The sequence below is a fragment of the Cololabis saira genome, chromosome 23 (genome assembly GCF_033807715.1).
Source record: "Cololabis saira isolate AMF1-May2022 chromosome 23, fColSai1.1, whole genome shotgun sequence".
In the NCBI taxonomy this organism is placed as follows: domain Eukaryota; kingdom Metazoa; phylum Chordata; class Actinopteri; order Beloniformes; family Belonidae; genus Cololabis; species Cololabis saira.
Genome location: NC_084609.1, coordinates 33,949,350 through 33,962,596, shown reverse-complemented (window position 1 = coordinate 33,962,596; position 13,247 = coordinate 33,949,350). Strand labels below are relative to the sequence as shown.

Genomic DNA, 13,247 nt, shown 5'->3' with positions numbered 1-13,247 from the left:
TTTAAACCTCACATTGATTATACTGTTAAAAAAGCTTCACTTTACCAAAGTTAAATCAACTGTTTCACTTCCTGTCAGAAAAAGGTTCATTTCTCAACTCATACTACCACTTGTTGATTATGCAGATATTGTTCATCAAAATACTCCAGATCTCCATCTTAAACCTCTGACTGTATTATTTAATTCATTAAGTAGATTTGTGTTACATTGTCCTTTCAGAACATCATTGTTTTATGTTTGATTCATTGAACTGGTTTCAACTCAAATCTAGACGGCAGTTTCACTGGCTTCACTTCCTTTTTAAATGTGTTTATTTTCACTGTCCTCCATATTTAAAAGAACTCCTGATTCCATATAAGTCTCCGTACTCACTCAGAGAGAATTTTAAAAGAGTTTGGTAAAAGATCATTTTATTTTAAAGCTCCATCAGATTGGAATGATCTTCCTCTCTTTTTGCGTTCTATTACCTCTTCTCATTGTTTTAAGTTGTCATTATACTCTGATCTGAATCAGAACATTGATTGCCTCCCAGATTAGTAGTTAGTAATTTGTAGTTAATCAGACAACAGACGTTTCCTGACGTTCCTGAACCCGCTGGGCTGGGAGAGGCATGGCCTTCTATTCCCTTTCAGTCGGAAACAAAACCTTTGGTTTCTATCTTTGGTGAGAAAGTAGTACTTGTAGTTAGTAAAGAGTTGTCCCTGGGACAGACGGGGAGTGTAGGAAGCAGCATACAGAGGTAACCATGGTAACCACGGTGCTTTACAGACATCAACTTTCCTCACTGTACCGTATTTTCCGCATTATAAGGCGCACTAAATATCTGGTAAAATACCGTCCTATAGTGGCTGGGGTTGAGTTACGTATCTACCTGATGGAGCTGCGCTACAGGAAATGCTACAAAATCCTACAGCAAATGCAAAAAAAAAAAACAAGAAGAAAAGTACCGTATGTCAAACTTTATTAACAAAATAAAAACCAGCTTTGCTCCGTCTCGTCAAAGTCTCCATTATACGAGTCAGCGTCGCTGCTGTTGTCTTGAACGTCTGACGATTCCTGACGTTTTTAGCGCCAACTACATTACCCACAATCCCCCTGACTACAGTAACAGAAATTACCGTAATGATCATATATAGTGATGCACCGATTGTTCGGTAACCAAAATTGTTCGGCCGAAAATGGCAAAAAAACACCTTCGGTGTTCGGTGGAATAAGTGGGAAAAAAAACGAACAATTAATAACGGCGTTGTAAAATAAGGAAATAGACTGGCCGCTCCGTCCCGTATCGTTGCGCACTACAAAAATAGTTGGCCAACCAAAAACTAACCCCATAAGAATTTAACCTAACATTCACCAGGAGGTGGAACCAAAACAACATAAAGCTGGAAATGAAAAAAATTTCATTTTTTTATGTTCAATAAATATTTTCTACTTTGTAATTTTGTAAAATATTTTTTTCTTTGAAAAGCATAAATCAAATGTATTTGATTTATGCAATGGTGAAAAAATTGGCAAAATAAATGAAAAACTGCTGAAGAACCATGTTCGGTATTGTTCGGTATTCGACCAAGTGTTTATTATTATTTTCGGTTTCGGCCACAAATTTTCATTTCGGTGCATCACTAATCATATATAAGGCGCACTGCAGGTTTTTGAGAAAATGAAAGGCTTTTAGGTGCCTTATAATGCGGAAAATACGGTAATTGTAGATGATCTACTTTTTGTTTGCATCTCTCTATTCATTTCTGCAACTCTAATTTCCATTTTCCCTCTTCTCTTCTCAGCTCAAAACGACCAAAAGAGTGTACAACTTCTGTGCCCAGGACAGTCTGAATGCCCAGCTGTGGATGGACAGTGTCCAGAGCTGCCTGTCCGACGCCTGAGGGGCCGGATGAACACATGAACCCATGAACACTTGACTGGGAGTCGTAGTGACACGGAGGCCCCGGGGCCTTCACCACTTCAGCTGTTCCTTACTAGTGTCCAGCTAACACTCCTGTGTCACACCTTTTCTGCATTTTTAAAACAATTTAGATATAAAATAAAATGTAAAACAAAAACCAGAAGAACCACTTCCTATCGTAGATGTCGCCACCTTACCTTCTTTACATTCTGATCACGGTTCCTGCACCTGAACACATGAATGAGTGAATATTCAAGCATGTTGCATATCAGTGAGGCGTTTGCAGCTCGGACCAGCATGAAGATCCTTTCACTGTAAACCACTCCTTCATGCTTCTCAAACACGTCGGACTGCCCACAGAATCATCTAAGACTTAATTTGTTCATGACTGGACCAAACCTGCCCCGAGGAACAGACACCATCACTCTCCTCCCGTCTCCACCGGTCATGTGACCCACACAGTCCACTCACGCTGCTGCAGCCGCACCACAGGTTCATGAAGTATTTCCTTTTCTTTTGACTTTGTTTTCTAACTATCTGATTTGTACCAGTGAGAGAGATGATGCTTACTAAGGTTGCTACTGTGAAAGCCATGAGTCGGTGGTGGAGATGGAGCCCAGACCCGGTGGGAGAATCGTTTATAAACTTGAAGAAACCTGTGTCGCTAAGCTAAACTCAGCTCTCTTTACCCCCCAACCCCAGCCGTGTCTTAGACAACCACTATGAACATTTTTAAGGGATGTTGAAGGGAAAAGGAGGGATTTATTTAGTAGTAATGCCTTCAAAGCAGTTTCTATCTGGAGGTGGGTTATTCAGAGAGGTTTCAGAGGAGGGGGGTGTCCTAGCAGCATCAGGAACAGGGTTTTGTGACGGGTGCTGTCTGTTACGGTGCTCTGGTACTGAACACAGAATGTTTCTCAAAGGAAAATGCTGGTATATATATTTTTGGGTTGTATTTTTTTATTCTCCCTGTTATGAATTCTGGCCAAGCTAGATTTGCACTGCCTTTAAATGAGGACTACTCAATATTTTGAGGCAAGCAGAAGTTAATTTCCAGTGCTAAGTGACAGGAAACACAGAAATAGACGAGGGATAAGTGAGGACTGTGAGCAGGACCCGCCAGTCAGAACTGAGTCCAACATGGGACGGAGAGCTAGAATGAATAAACCTTAATTTTCCAGTGAAAGTATCAAAATCCCTAAAAACACTGGTCACATCTTGACATTCTTCCTTAACATCCACTTCTAGCCTGGTGGAGTTAAATCTCACTGCACCTTTCAGGTTCTGTGTACGACGGAGTATAAGGGCCAAACTAAGACAAAATAAATTGGAAATTACGAGAATAAAATTGTAAAATGACGAGAATAAAGTCATAATATCATGACTTTATTCTCGTAACATTATGACTTTATTCTCGTAATATTACGACTTTATTCTCATAATATTACGACTTTATTCTCATAATATTACGACTTTATTCTCATAATATTACGACTTTATTCTCGCATCATTATGACTTTATTCTCGTAATATTACGACTTTTTTCTCGTAATTTTACGACTTTATTCTCGTAATTTTACGACTTTATTCTCGTAATATTACGACTTTATTCTCGCAACATTACGACTTTATTCTCGCAACATTACGACTTTATTCTCGCAACATTACGACTTTATTCTCACAACATTACGACTTTATTCTCGCAACATTACGACTTTATTCTCGTAATATTAGGCTATGACTTTATTCTCGCAACATTACGACTTTATTCTCGTAATATTAGGCTATGACTTTATTCTCGTAATATTATGACTTTATTCTCGTAATATTACGACTTTATTCTCGCAACATTACGACTTTATTCTCGTAATATTAGGCTATGACTTTATTCTCGTAATATTATGACTTTATTCTCATAATATTACGACTTTATTCTCATAATATTACGACTTTATTCACGTAATATTACGACTTTATTCTCATAATATTACGACTTTATTCTCGCAACATTACGACTTTATTCTCGTAATATTACGACTTTATTCTCATAATATTACGACTTTATTCTCATAATATTACGACTTTATTCTCGTAATATTACGACTTTATTCTCGTAATATTACGACTTTATTCTCGTAATTTTACGACTTTATTCACGTAATTTTACGACTATTCTCATAATATTATGACTATTCTCATAATATTATGACTATTCTCATAATATTACGACTTTATTCTCATAATATTACGACTTTATTCTCGCAACATTATGACTTTATTCTCGTAATATTACGACTTTTTTCTCGTAATTTTACGACTTTATTCTCGTAATATTACGACTTTTTTCTCGTAATTTTACGACTTTATTCTCGTAATATTACGACTTTATTCTCGTAATTTTACGACTTTATTCACGTAATTTTACGACTATTCTCATAATATTATGACTATTCTCATAATATTACGACTTTATTCTCGTAATATTACGACTTTATTCTCATAATATTACGACTTTATTCTCGCAACATTATGACTTTATTCTCGTAATATTACGACTTTTTTCTCGTAATTTTACGACTTTATTCTCGTAATATTACGACTTTTTTCTCGTAATTTTACAACTTTATTCTCGTAATATTACGACTTTATTCTCGTAATATTACGACTTTATTCTCATAATATTACGACTTTATTCTCGCAACATTATGACTTTATTCTCGTAATATTACGACTTTTTTCTCGTAATTTTACGACTTTATTCTCGTAATATTACGACTTTTTTCTCGTAATTTTACGACTTTATTCTCGTAATATTACGACTTTTTTCTCGTAATTTTACGAATTTATTCTGGTAATTTCCATTTTTCCATTTCTTTTCTCTTAGTTTGGCCCTAATACCCCGTCGTACTAATGTAGACGAGTTTCCAACAGAATATTTGCCTAGACATTTCCAAACAGCAGGACTTTAATTTCTTTATTTTTAGAGTAGATGGTTTGCCCGGCTGCGTCTCCTCAAGCCCTGATTGGTCGACATAAACCCTGCTATTGTAAAATACAGTTCTACTGCTGTCTTTAAACATAAAAGCTGAAATTGTAGATTTTTTTTGTGTCTAATAACTCCTTTGTATATACTACTCCAGATTTATATGTAATGTTTATGCTAGTAATTTATTTAACTTGTCTTTTCAGTATAGAAGTCCTTGAAGTACTACTTCATTTTTAAACTAGGAATTCAATGTGCCATTTGTTTGATTCTCTACTAATGTGATTAATGCGTTTTTAAATGTTCCCGTAAACATTGGAGCAAAGCAGCTCCAGTAAAGAGTTGAGCTGGTGAAGACGAGGAGTCTGGACCACGTTCTAAAGTTTTCATGATTTGATTTGAATGTTCCAACTGTGTTCTAAATGCAGGAGAAAATGGGAGACATTAGGTTTTTCTGCTATACTGACTGGCATGGTATCTAGTTAAAACCCCCTTATACACACCATGGAGTAGTTGATGATTAAAACAGGGTTCCGTAATTGGGTTTTGTATGTTTTTGATCTGCTGGAAAGAAAGATATCGGTGCAGTCTGTGGTTCCAGTTTCCTCCGTTTTTGCAGTTCTGACCAAAATAAATTGATATCACCGTTTATTGAAACATGTAATGGTAAATTCCTGGATAAATTGAACATACTTTTGTCCATAAATTGGGCAAAAAAAAAAAGAAATGAATAACAAAACTGATCCGAGGTCCAAGATTGAGTAAATCTTTTCAAATCTCAGTGAATTTGCTGAGGACAAATACCCCATATTTCTTTTTACCCGCAAATTAACATTATAACTCTCAATACAGTTACGATACAGAAAAATTCAAAAGACTCGCCCAGAGTTGAACTTGTTTAACTGTATTCTGAAAGCAGTTTTCACAAGTATTATTTATTTAAACAGTTTTATTTGCAGAAAAATACATCAATGTCAAAAACAGGATTTCCTGTTGGAAGATTTCTATTGGCGTTAAGTAAAGTGGCTGTTAAATACCAGAACTACAGCATTTCTGCCACCATGAGGAGCTGTTTTGTCACTTTTTAGAGACGGTTTGCCAGAATTCAGCTGACCAACATGAAAACTAATAATTGATCACAAGTGGTGAAATTTCAATAACCTTGTCTATCTTTTGCAAATGTTCCTGCAGCGTTAAGATCCTACTGGTGGGAACTGTGTCCGTGTCTTGTGACTGTAACCTCCATCGTCAGCCCAGAGTAGTTTTTCTTACGTTAACTCACACCGTAGTAGTACAACAAATACCCCAGGCATAATATGCTTGTCTAGTTTTTTTTTGTTTTTATTTTTTTGGGAAGAAATGATGTTCTGAGCCGAGTTATCAATCATGTCAAATATAGTTTTTAGAATACAAATAAATACTGTGGTTTTAAACTTGTGTGTGTGCGTGTGTGTATTAGCAGTTACAGCATGTTCTTCATACAATACCTGCACTTTCTGATCTTTCCAGGTCAGCATGTACAGTATTCCTTTTCAAGGCAAATTTTGAAGGAATTTTAATCCACATGTCTGGTACAGCTGCTGCTCTAACTCACTAGGGAGGGAAGGAAGGAAGGAAGGAAGAAGGGGGGAGGAAGAAAGGAAGGAAGGAAGGAAGGAAGGGGGAAAAGAAAGAGGGAAGGAAGGGGGAGGAAGGAAGGAAGAAAGGGGGAAGGAAGAAAGAAAAGAAGGAAGGAATGTACGAGGGGAGAAAAGAGGAAGGGAAAAGGAAGGAGTTCAGGCCTGGAAAAATCATTGATTTGGGGGCATTTCTTCCAATTTAAGCTGCATTGCATTATGGGTATTGTTGTTCTTTGCTTTGTGTTGCGTTCCGTGGAGAGTTGTGGGTTTATTGTGCTCATACGGGTTTGTGAATGTTTATTTTCTTGTTTGTTGTCAGGTCCAGACCGACACCCTCACACCTCTGCTAAATCTGCTGGACATTAACCAAAGACAGACATCAGTTCAGGTTAAAAACTTGCAAGGAGAGAAGTCAGAGAACGCAGAGTCACAATCCTCCAAACATCTGTCCGTCTCTGCCTCGTCTCCTCCGCCCCGGTCACACCAGCAGCATTAGGGGGGGGTGAGGGTCGGGGTCAGGGGGGGGTCAGGGTGGGGGTCAGGGTGGGGGTCAGGGGTCAGGGCTGCTACTGCACATGTGGGAAATGATTCACTCACAATAGAAGAATACTTGCAGACAGTTAGTATCTTCAGTCCAAGATGCAGTCAGGCCTCCCCGTCCACTGGAGAACTCTCACACTAATGCTGATAAGAGGACGTTACTCCCACATTCCTCTGCCATGATGTGAAACTGCAGCTTCTGTTTCTCAGCAGCTTCAGTTCACACATAATATTTGAGTGATTTTCATGCTCCAGGACAGAAATCCACAAAACAGCATTCTCTCAGAGAGAGATGAACATTTAGCTGATTTCTGTCAGGGCTCACGTTCAAGGTTTACAATAATATCCTGTGCTCTTAATCATGATAACCTTTTATCTAATAAACCAGAAGCTAATAAGCCATAATCAAAGTGAAAATGTATTTATTTCAAAATGTAGTGTTATTGTGCATTGTACTTTATACAGATATACATATTTATGGAGCAAAACTAAAGAAAAACATGTAATACCTCTAACACTCATAAAACATGCTGGCCTCTTTCATAGAAGCAAACTGACATTTAAGCAAAACATAAGCTAAAAATGTCTAACTATTGGGAATAACCAAGGATACAAAACACTGTAACTGATCAAATATTTAACCTCCTTAGACCCGGCGTCCACGCGCGTGGACGTCACACGTTGTGTTGTCCATACAGTCATTTTAGATTTTTTTAACGGTGGCCAAAGCAACAAGAAAATCAATCACACCTGAGTCCTAGGAAGTTAATGTGTTTTGAATAGTAAATAAAAAAAGAGATACAACTTAACTTTACTACTGAATTAGAAGTATAAAAGTACAAAAGCTACTTCATTTTTAAAAGAGAAAGTAAGATAGTTAACTTATTTATTTTTTAATGTAGGTCTCAGTGAGGCATGTCTTTGTCAAAAAATGTTTAAAAAAATCCAACAATGGCAATGTTGTAATAATAATGTTGTGAATAATTGGAGGAGATTTCGGAACACATTCACTTAAATCACTATGGCAAAAAGGATGAATTTTCTAATTCTTGGACCATTTCTCTCTTTCTGGTGCTCATTTTCTGGCTTGTTCTCAGGTTAAAGTTTACAATGTCATCCCAGTCAAACATAATAATTATATTTTCATTCACCAAATACTTTGGTTTAGGTCCCTCATTTTGAACAATACCAGTGTTTTACATTCCTTCTGAGAGGTTTCAACCTTAACTGTGCATGAATTCTTCATGAAGTCTGAAGTCCAAAGGAATGGATAGCAGGTATTCACAGTTTTGAAGAGAATATATCCTGTTTTGGAACAACTTTCTTACGGTGGCCGAGACCCACCATTGCTGCAAATAAAGTAACACTGCAAACAGAAACAAACGCCGCTGCAAATAAAATAAAAAAACCACGCAAATAAAAAAGCCACAACGGAAGTGAATTACCGGGGACTGTTTTTACTGATGCACCAGTGTTTTTTTTACGTGAGAGGAGAAGTCCGTGAGCACCACACACAGCTTCAACTTCACATTCATCTAAATAACTATTGTTACCCACGCTTTAGATTATTCTTGGCATTATTGAACGCAGCAGCGTTTATTTTATTTGCAGCGTTTATTTTATTTGCAGCTGTGTTTATTTTATTTGCAGCGGCGTTTATTTTATTTGCAGCGTTTATTTTATTTGCAGCGTTTATTTTATTTACAGCGGCGTTTATTTTATTTGCAGCGTTTATTTTATTTGCAGCTGTGTTTATTTTATTTGCAGCGGCGTTTATTTTATTTGCAGCGTTTATTTTATTTGCAGCGTTTATTTTATTTGCAGCGGCGTTTATTTTATTTGCAGCGTTTATTTTATTTGTAGCGTTTATTTTATTTGGAGCGTTTCTTTAATTTGCAGCGGTGTTTATTTTATTTGCAGCGGTATTTATTTTATTTGCAGCGGTGTTTATTTTATTTGCAGCGGCGTTTATTTTATTTGCAGCGGTGTTTATTTTATTTGCAGCGACGTTTATTTTATTTGCAGCGTTTTTTTTATTTGCAGCGTTTTTTTTATTTGCAGCGGTGTTTATTTTATTTGCAGCGTTTTTTTTATTTGCAGCGGTGTTTATTTTATTTGCAGCGTTACTTTTATTTGCAGCAATGGCGGGTCTCGGCCACCGTACTTTCTCCCTCACTGCTCTCTGTGCACGGAAAGAATGACCTTTCATTTTTTTTGTCTTTCTGCAAATGTTAATATTACCTACAACATATTTTCTTGAATTGTTACATGTTCTTGCACTAGATGCAAGTTTGTGACAATTATTTCAGAGTAACAACTACATTTCCCAGGCGTCTCCAGGCTCGGAGCAGAACTCAGTCCCGCTCTCCAGCGGATCTAATCCCTGCTCTTTACTGATACGGGAAGATGGAGCTACAAAGGAAAGTTGGCCTAATTTTAGAGCTAGTTTTTGCTGAGCTGGTGTGTCAAAAATGTCCAGCTGCAGAAAAGCAGAGGTTAGTACTTGGTTCTGTGACGGTTCGCTGAATGCTGAGCTCAGTCTCCTTCCATCAGCATTTACAGGTACACACTTTTCCTCCTCTTCTTCAAATGTAAGGCTTAAAATGTTTATTGGGATAACTTCCCAAGCACCGTCAGGCGTGTCTTCTAAACCTGAACAGAGACGACACAAGTGTCCTGATTCTCTTCCACGGCCACATTCAACACACGACTGGTCATCAGAACCAGCACCAGCAGGAAAACCTGGGGAAGAGCAAACCCCTTCATCATCCATGTTCTGCCTGAGTGAGGAATCCTCTCTGGAACTGGTTTCCCAAGACAAAAAAGACTGAATTTGACCAGGTTTTATCTGATTAATGCTCGGCTCATATACTTCACGTAAAGGTACAGATACGTTTCCATCTTTACTTGTAGATTTATACAGCTGTGCCTTTGGTGGTTTGGTGATCATCTCTGATGAATCTTCAGCTTCTGATACGTCTTCATAGCACGGATCTTTTACATGTTTAACAGGTAGCAGATTGTTTCTGGTAACCACGCTGTTATCCAGATTATTCTGTACATTTAACCCAGACCTGTGTTCTGATGAGCTGCAGGTGAGTGTTAAACCGGGATACTTCCCAGCCGTTGGACCCCCGGTCCCTCCAGAACCGTCAGGAACAATCACTGGAACAATCACTGGACCTCTGTCCTGGTTCTTGGTGCAAGTGCCGGAAACTTCCCGCAAGATTTGTGGATATTCTGTAAAAAGAGAAATGTTATCTACATTCCAATTCTGACATATTTAACGTACATGTATGACTTCAGAAAACTAATATTACACACACACACACACACACACACACACACACACACACACACACACACACACACACACACACACACACACACACACACACACACACACACACACACACACACACACACACACACACACACACACACACACACACACACACACACACAAAACTAATATGTCTGGAAAATGAAAAGTCTTGTATCAGCCTTAGAATGAAGGCAAATGGCTAAAGGCGAAATGTCGAGAAAAAATTTGAAATGTCGAGAAAAAAGTCGAAATGTCGAGATTAATGTTGAAGTACAATCTCTGGGAAAAAGTCGAAATGTTGAGAAAAAAGTCGGAAAAAAAGTCGAAATGTCAAGGAAATAGTCGAAATGTCGAGATTAATGTTGAAGTACAATCTCGGGAAAAAAGTAAAAATTTCGAGAAAAAAGTCAAAATGTCGAGAAAAAAGTTGAAATGTTGAGAAAAAAGTCAGAAAAAAAGTCGAAATGTCAAGGAAATAGTCAAAATGTCAAGAAAAAAGTCAAAATTTCGAGAAAAAAGTCAAAATGTCGAGATTAAAAAGGAAAAAAAGAAAAAGAAGAAAAAAAGAAAAAAGCAAAAAAAAGGAAGAAAAAAAAGAAAAAAAAGGAAAAAAAAGAGAAAAGAAAATGAAAAAAAGGAAAAAGGTCAAACATTGTTGAAAAAGCTCCAGGAGCCACTAGGGCGGCGCTAAAGAACCACATGCGGCTCCAGAGCCGCGGGTTGCCGACCCCTGAGCAATCACACCAAATGTTCTTCATTACTACAGTGATCATTTGCAGACATAATTACATTATGAAAGTGTTGTTAATAATATCATCAATAATCAAAGTACATCCCTTTAATAAAAGCTTTAACCCTCCCACAGCAGAGATCAGGGTACCTGGTGAACGCTTCTTTGCAGATAAATCATCTCTCTCTTTAGGCTTGGGATTGGATTCAGAATTTGATTTGCTGATCTTCAAACGGTCCTCCAGCGGTTGAGCGGTCGTTGTAATCCTCGGCTTCAGCACAGAACATGCGAGGCTTCTCCCATCTTCTCTGCACAAGGGTGTGATTGTGGGGGTGGACTGTGGCGCGGTGCAGCCAGCCAGGGACCGGGAGTTAGTAGGGAATCTCTCGTTGGGAAGAGCAGAGAAAGTTGACCTATATTTGGAAACTTTGTCTGCAATCAACTCACAGATTTCAGTAGTTGTAAGTGACTTGGCTTCTCCAACTGCAAACACGTTGTCTGTAGATAGCTGGCAGGCTGGAAAGGGAGCTGAGGTCCTGGAACGTTCTTGGAGTTGTGCATGGGCTTTGTGACGGCCCGTTAGGCAGGACAGGGCTCTGTGCTCTGTACTGGTCCCAGTTGGGATTGGTATTCCATTAATATGAGACACTGGAGCAGTGGCCCCGTCTGGGCTGGAGGAACATCCAGCCTGCATCGCATGGAGATCCGTCTCTCAAGGGATGACTTTAAGAATGGATTTTATCTGGGGGGGAGAAAACAAATGTGGAGCAGATGTGAGAAATTGACTACGTTTACATGCAGTCAACATTCAGGTTATTGCTAATATTCCGGTTACTGAAACATTCAGAATATTCCGTTTACATGGTAATTAATCATTCAGGATATCTGGATCAAACCAGCGACGCACGGAGAACGTGATGATGCAATTCCTGTCATTTCCGCTTCTTCTTCCTGTATCCAAATTCAAAACAAATGCTGCTTCAACTTTCCTCTCACCTTCTTGTAAATCTTCTATCCCGGTACTTTCTAGCGTCTACAAATGCAGAAATGTTCATATCCTTCATTACATTTATGAAGTGATTAGTCTCCTCCTGGTCTTGTTTCTCCGTGTTTAGAAGAACTTCCTGGACTCAAAAGACCAGGATTCCTTGTGAACAGAGCATGTGCAGAAAACAGATTCCTGTTCTGTTTGATGGGGATATTCCGTTTGGCGTTTACATGACCCAATATTCAGGTTTTAAAAGGAGTAACCCAGGGCTCATATTCGGGTTTTTAAAAAACCCGAATATGAGCAAATTCGGGTTATTCAAAGGGGTTATTGGTGTTTACATGACCGTGCAAATTCAGGTTATTGCCAATATTGGTGTTTTAAAAGGATTATTGATGCTGGAAACACAGTCTATGACACCATTCTGACTTTCTCTCTCTTAAGAATGTACAAAATCAACCCACTGATAACGTTGGTCAAAAATGCTGAAATGTTTCATTCAGATTGACCTCAATGTTACCAACATACTTTTTCCTAGAAATATTTCTTGTAGAAATACTCTTATGGTTACTATTACTGTTTATGGCATATACAGGACTGTCTCAGAAAATTAGAATATTGTGATAAAGTTCTTTATTTTCTGTAATGCAATTAAAAAACAAAAATGTCATACATTCTGGATTCATTACAAATCAACTGAAATATTGCAAGCCTTTTATTATTTTAATATTGCTGATCATGGCTTACAGTTTAAGAAAACTCAAATATCCTATCTCAAAAAATTAGAATATTCTGGGAATCTTAATCTTAAACTGTAAGCCGTATAAACGTAGACGCCCCATCGAGTGTTCTTGCTGCTGCTGCCATACGTCAACGTCGCCGCCATATTGGATGTTCAAGACTGCGCTGTAAACTAATACAAGTAAATTGACTTATTTTCATATTTTCAACGTAAAACGTACATTTCTTTGTAGAAAGGAGCTTTATGAAAATAAGTCCATTTACTTGCATTAGTTTACAGCGCAGTCTTGAACATCCAATATGGCGGCGACGTTGACGTATCAGCAGCTCCATGGGAGGAGACGTTTATACGTCTATGGCTGCTGCAGGTGAAACGCTGCAGCGTTTCCTGCTTTCTGCTGGGAATCAGTAGCCATCC

At 38.1% G+C, this 13,247-nt stretch overlaps 2 protein-coding genes across 2 annotated transcripts in view; one reads left to right on the top strand and one right to left on the bottom strand.

Annotated features, from left to right (window-relative positions):
- The window catches only part of sbf1 (SET binding factor 1), a 99,096-nt gene extending 95,870 nt beyond the window's left edge, over positions 1 to 3,226 (top strand). Inside the window, 1 exon segment of the mRNA XM_061715209.1 lies at positions 1,785 to 3,226. Within this exon segment, the coding sequence (XP_061571193.1) occupies positions 1,785 to 1,883 (99 nt within the window). The 3' untranslated portion in view covers positions 1,884 to 3,226.
- A 5,013-nt stretch (positions 3,227 to 8,239) lies between these two features.
- The window catches only part of LOC133423977 (uncharacterized), an 8,886-nt gene continuing 3,878 nt past the window's right edge, over positions 8,240 to 13,247 (bottom strand). The window contains exons 2-3 of the mRNA XM_061714330.1: positions 11,251 to 11,842; positions 8,240 to 10,285 (exon numbers count right to left, since the gene is read on the bottom strand). Of these exons, the coding sequence (XP_061570314.1) occupies positions 9,363 to 10,285; positions 11,251 to 11,794 (1,467 nt within the window). The 5' untranslated portion in view covers positions 11,795 to 11,842 and the 3' untranslated portion in view covers positions 8,240 to 9,362. The remainder of the gene's footprint in view (positions 10,286 to 11,250; positions 11,843 to 13,247) is intronic.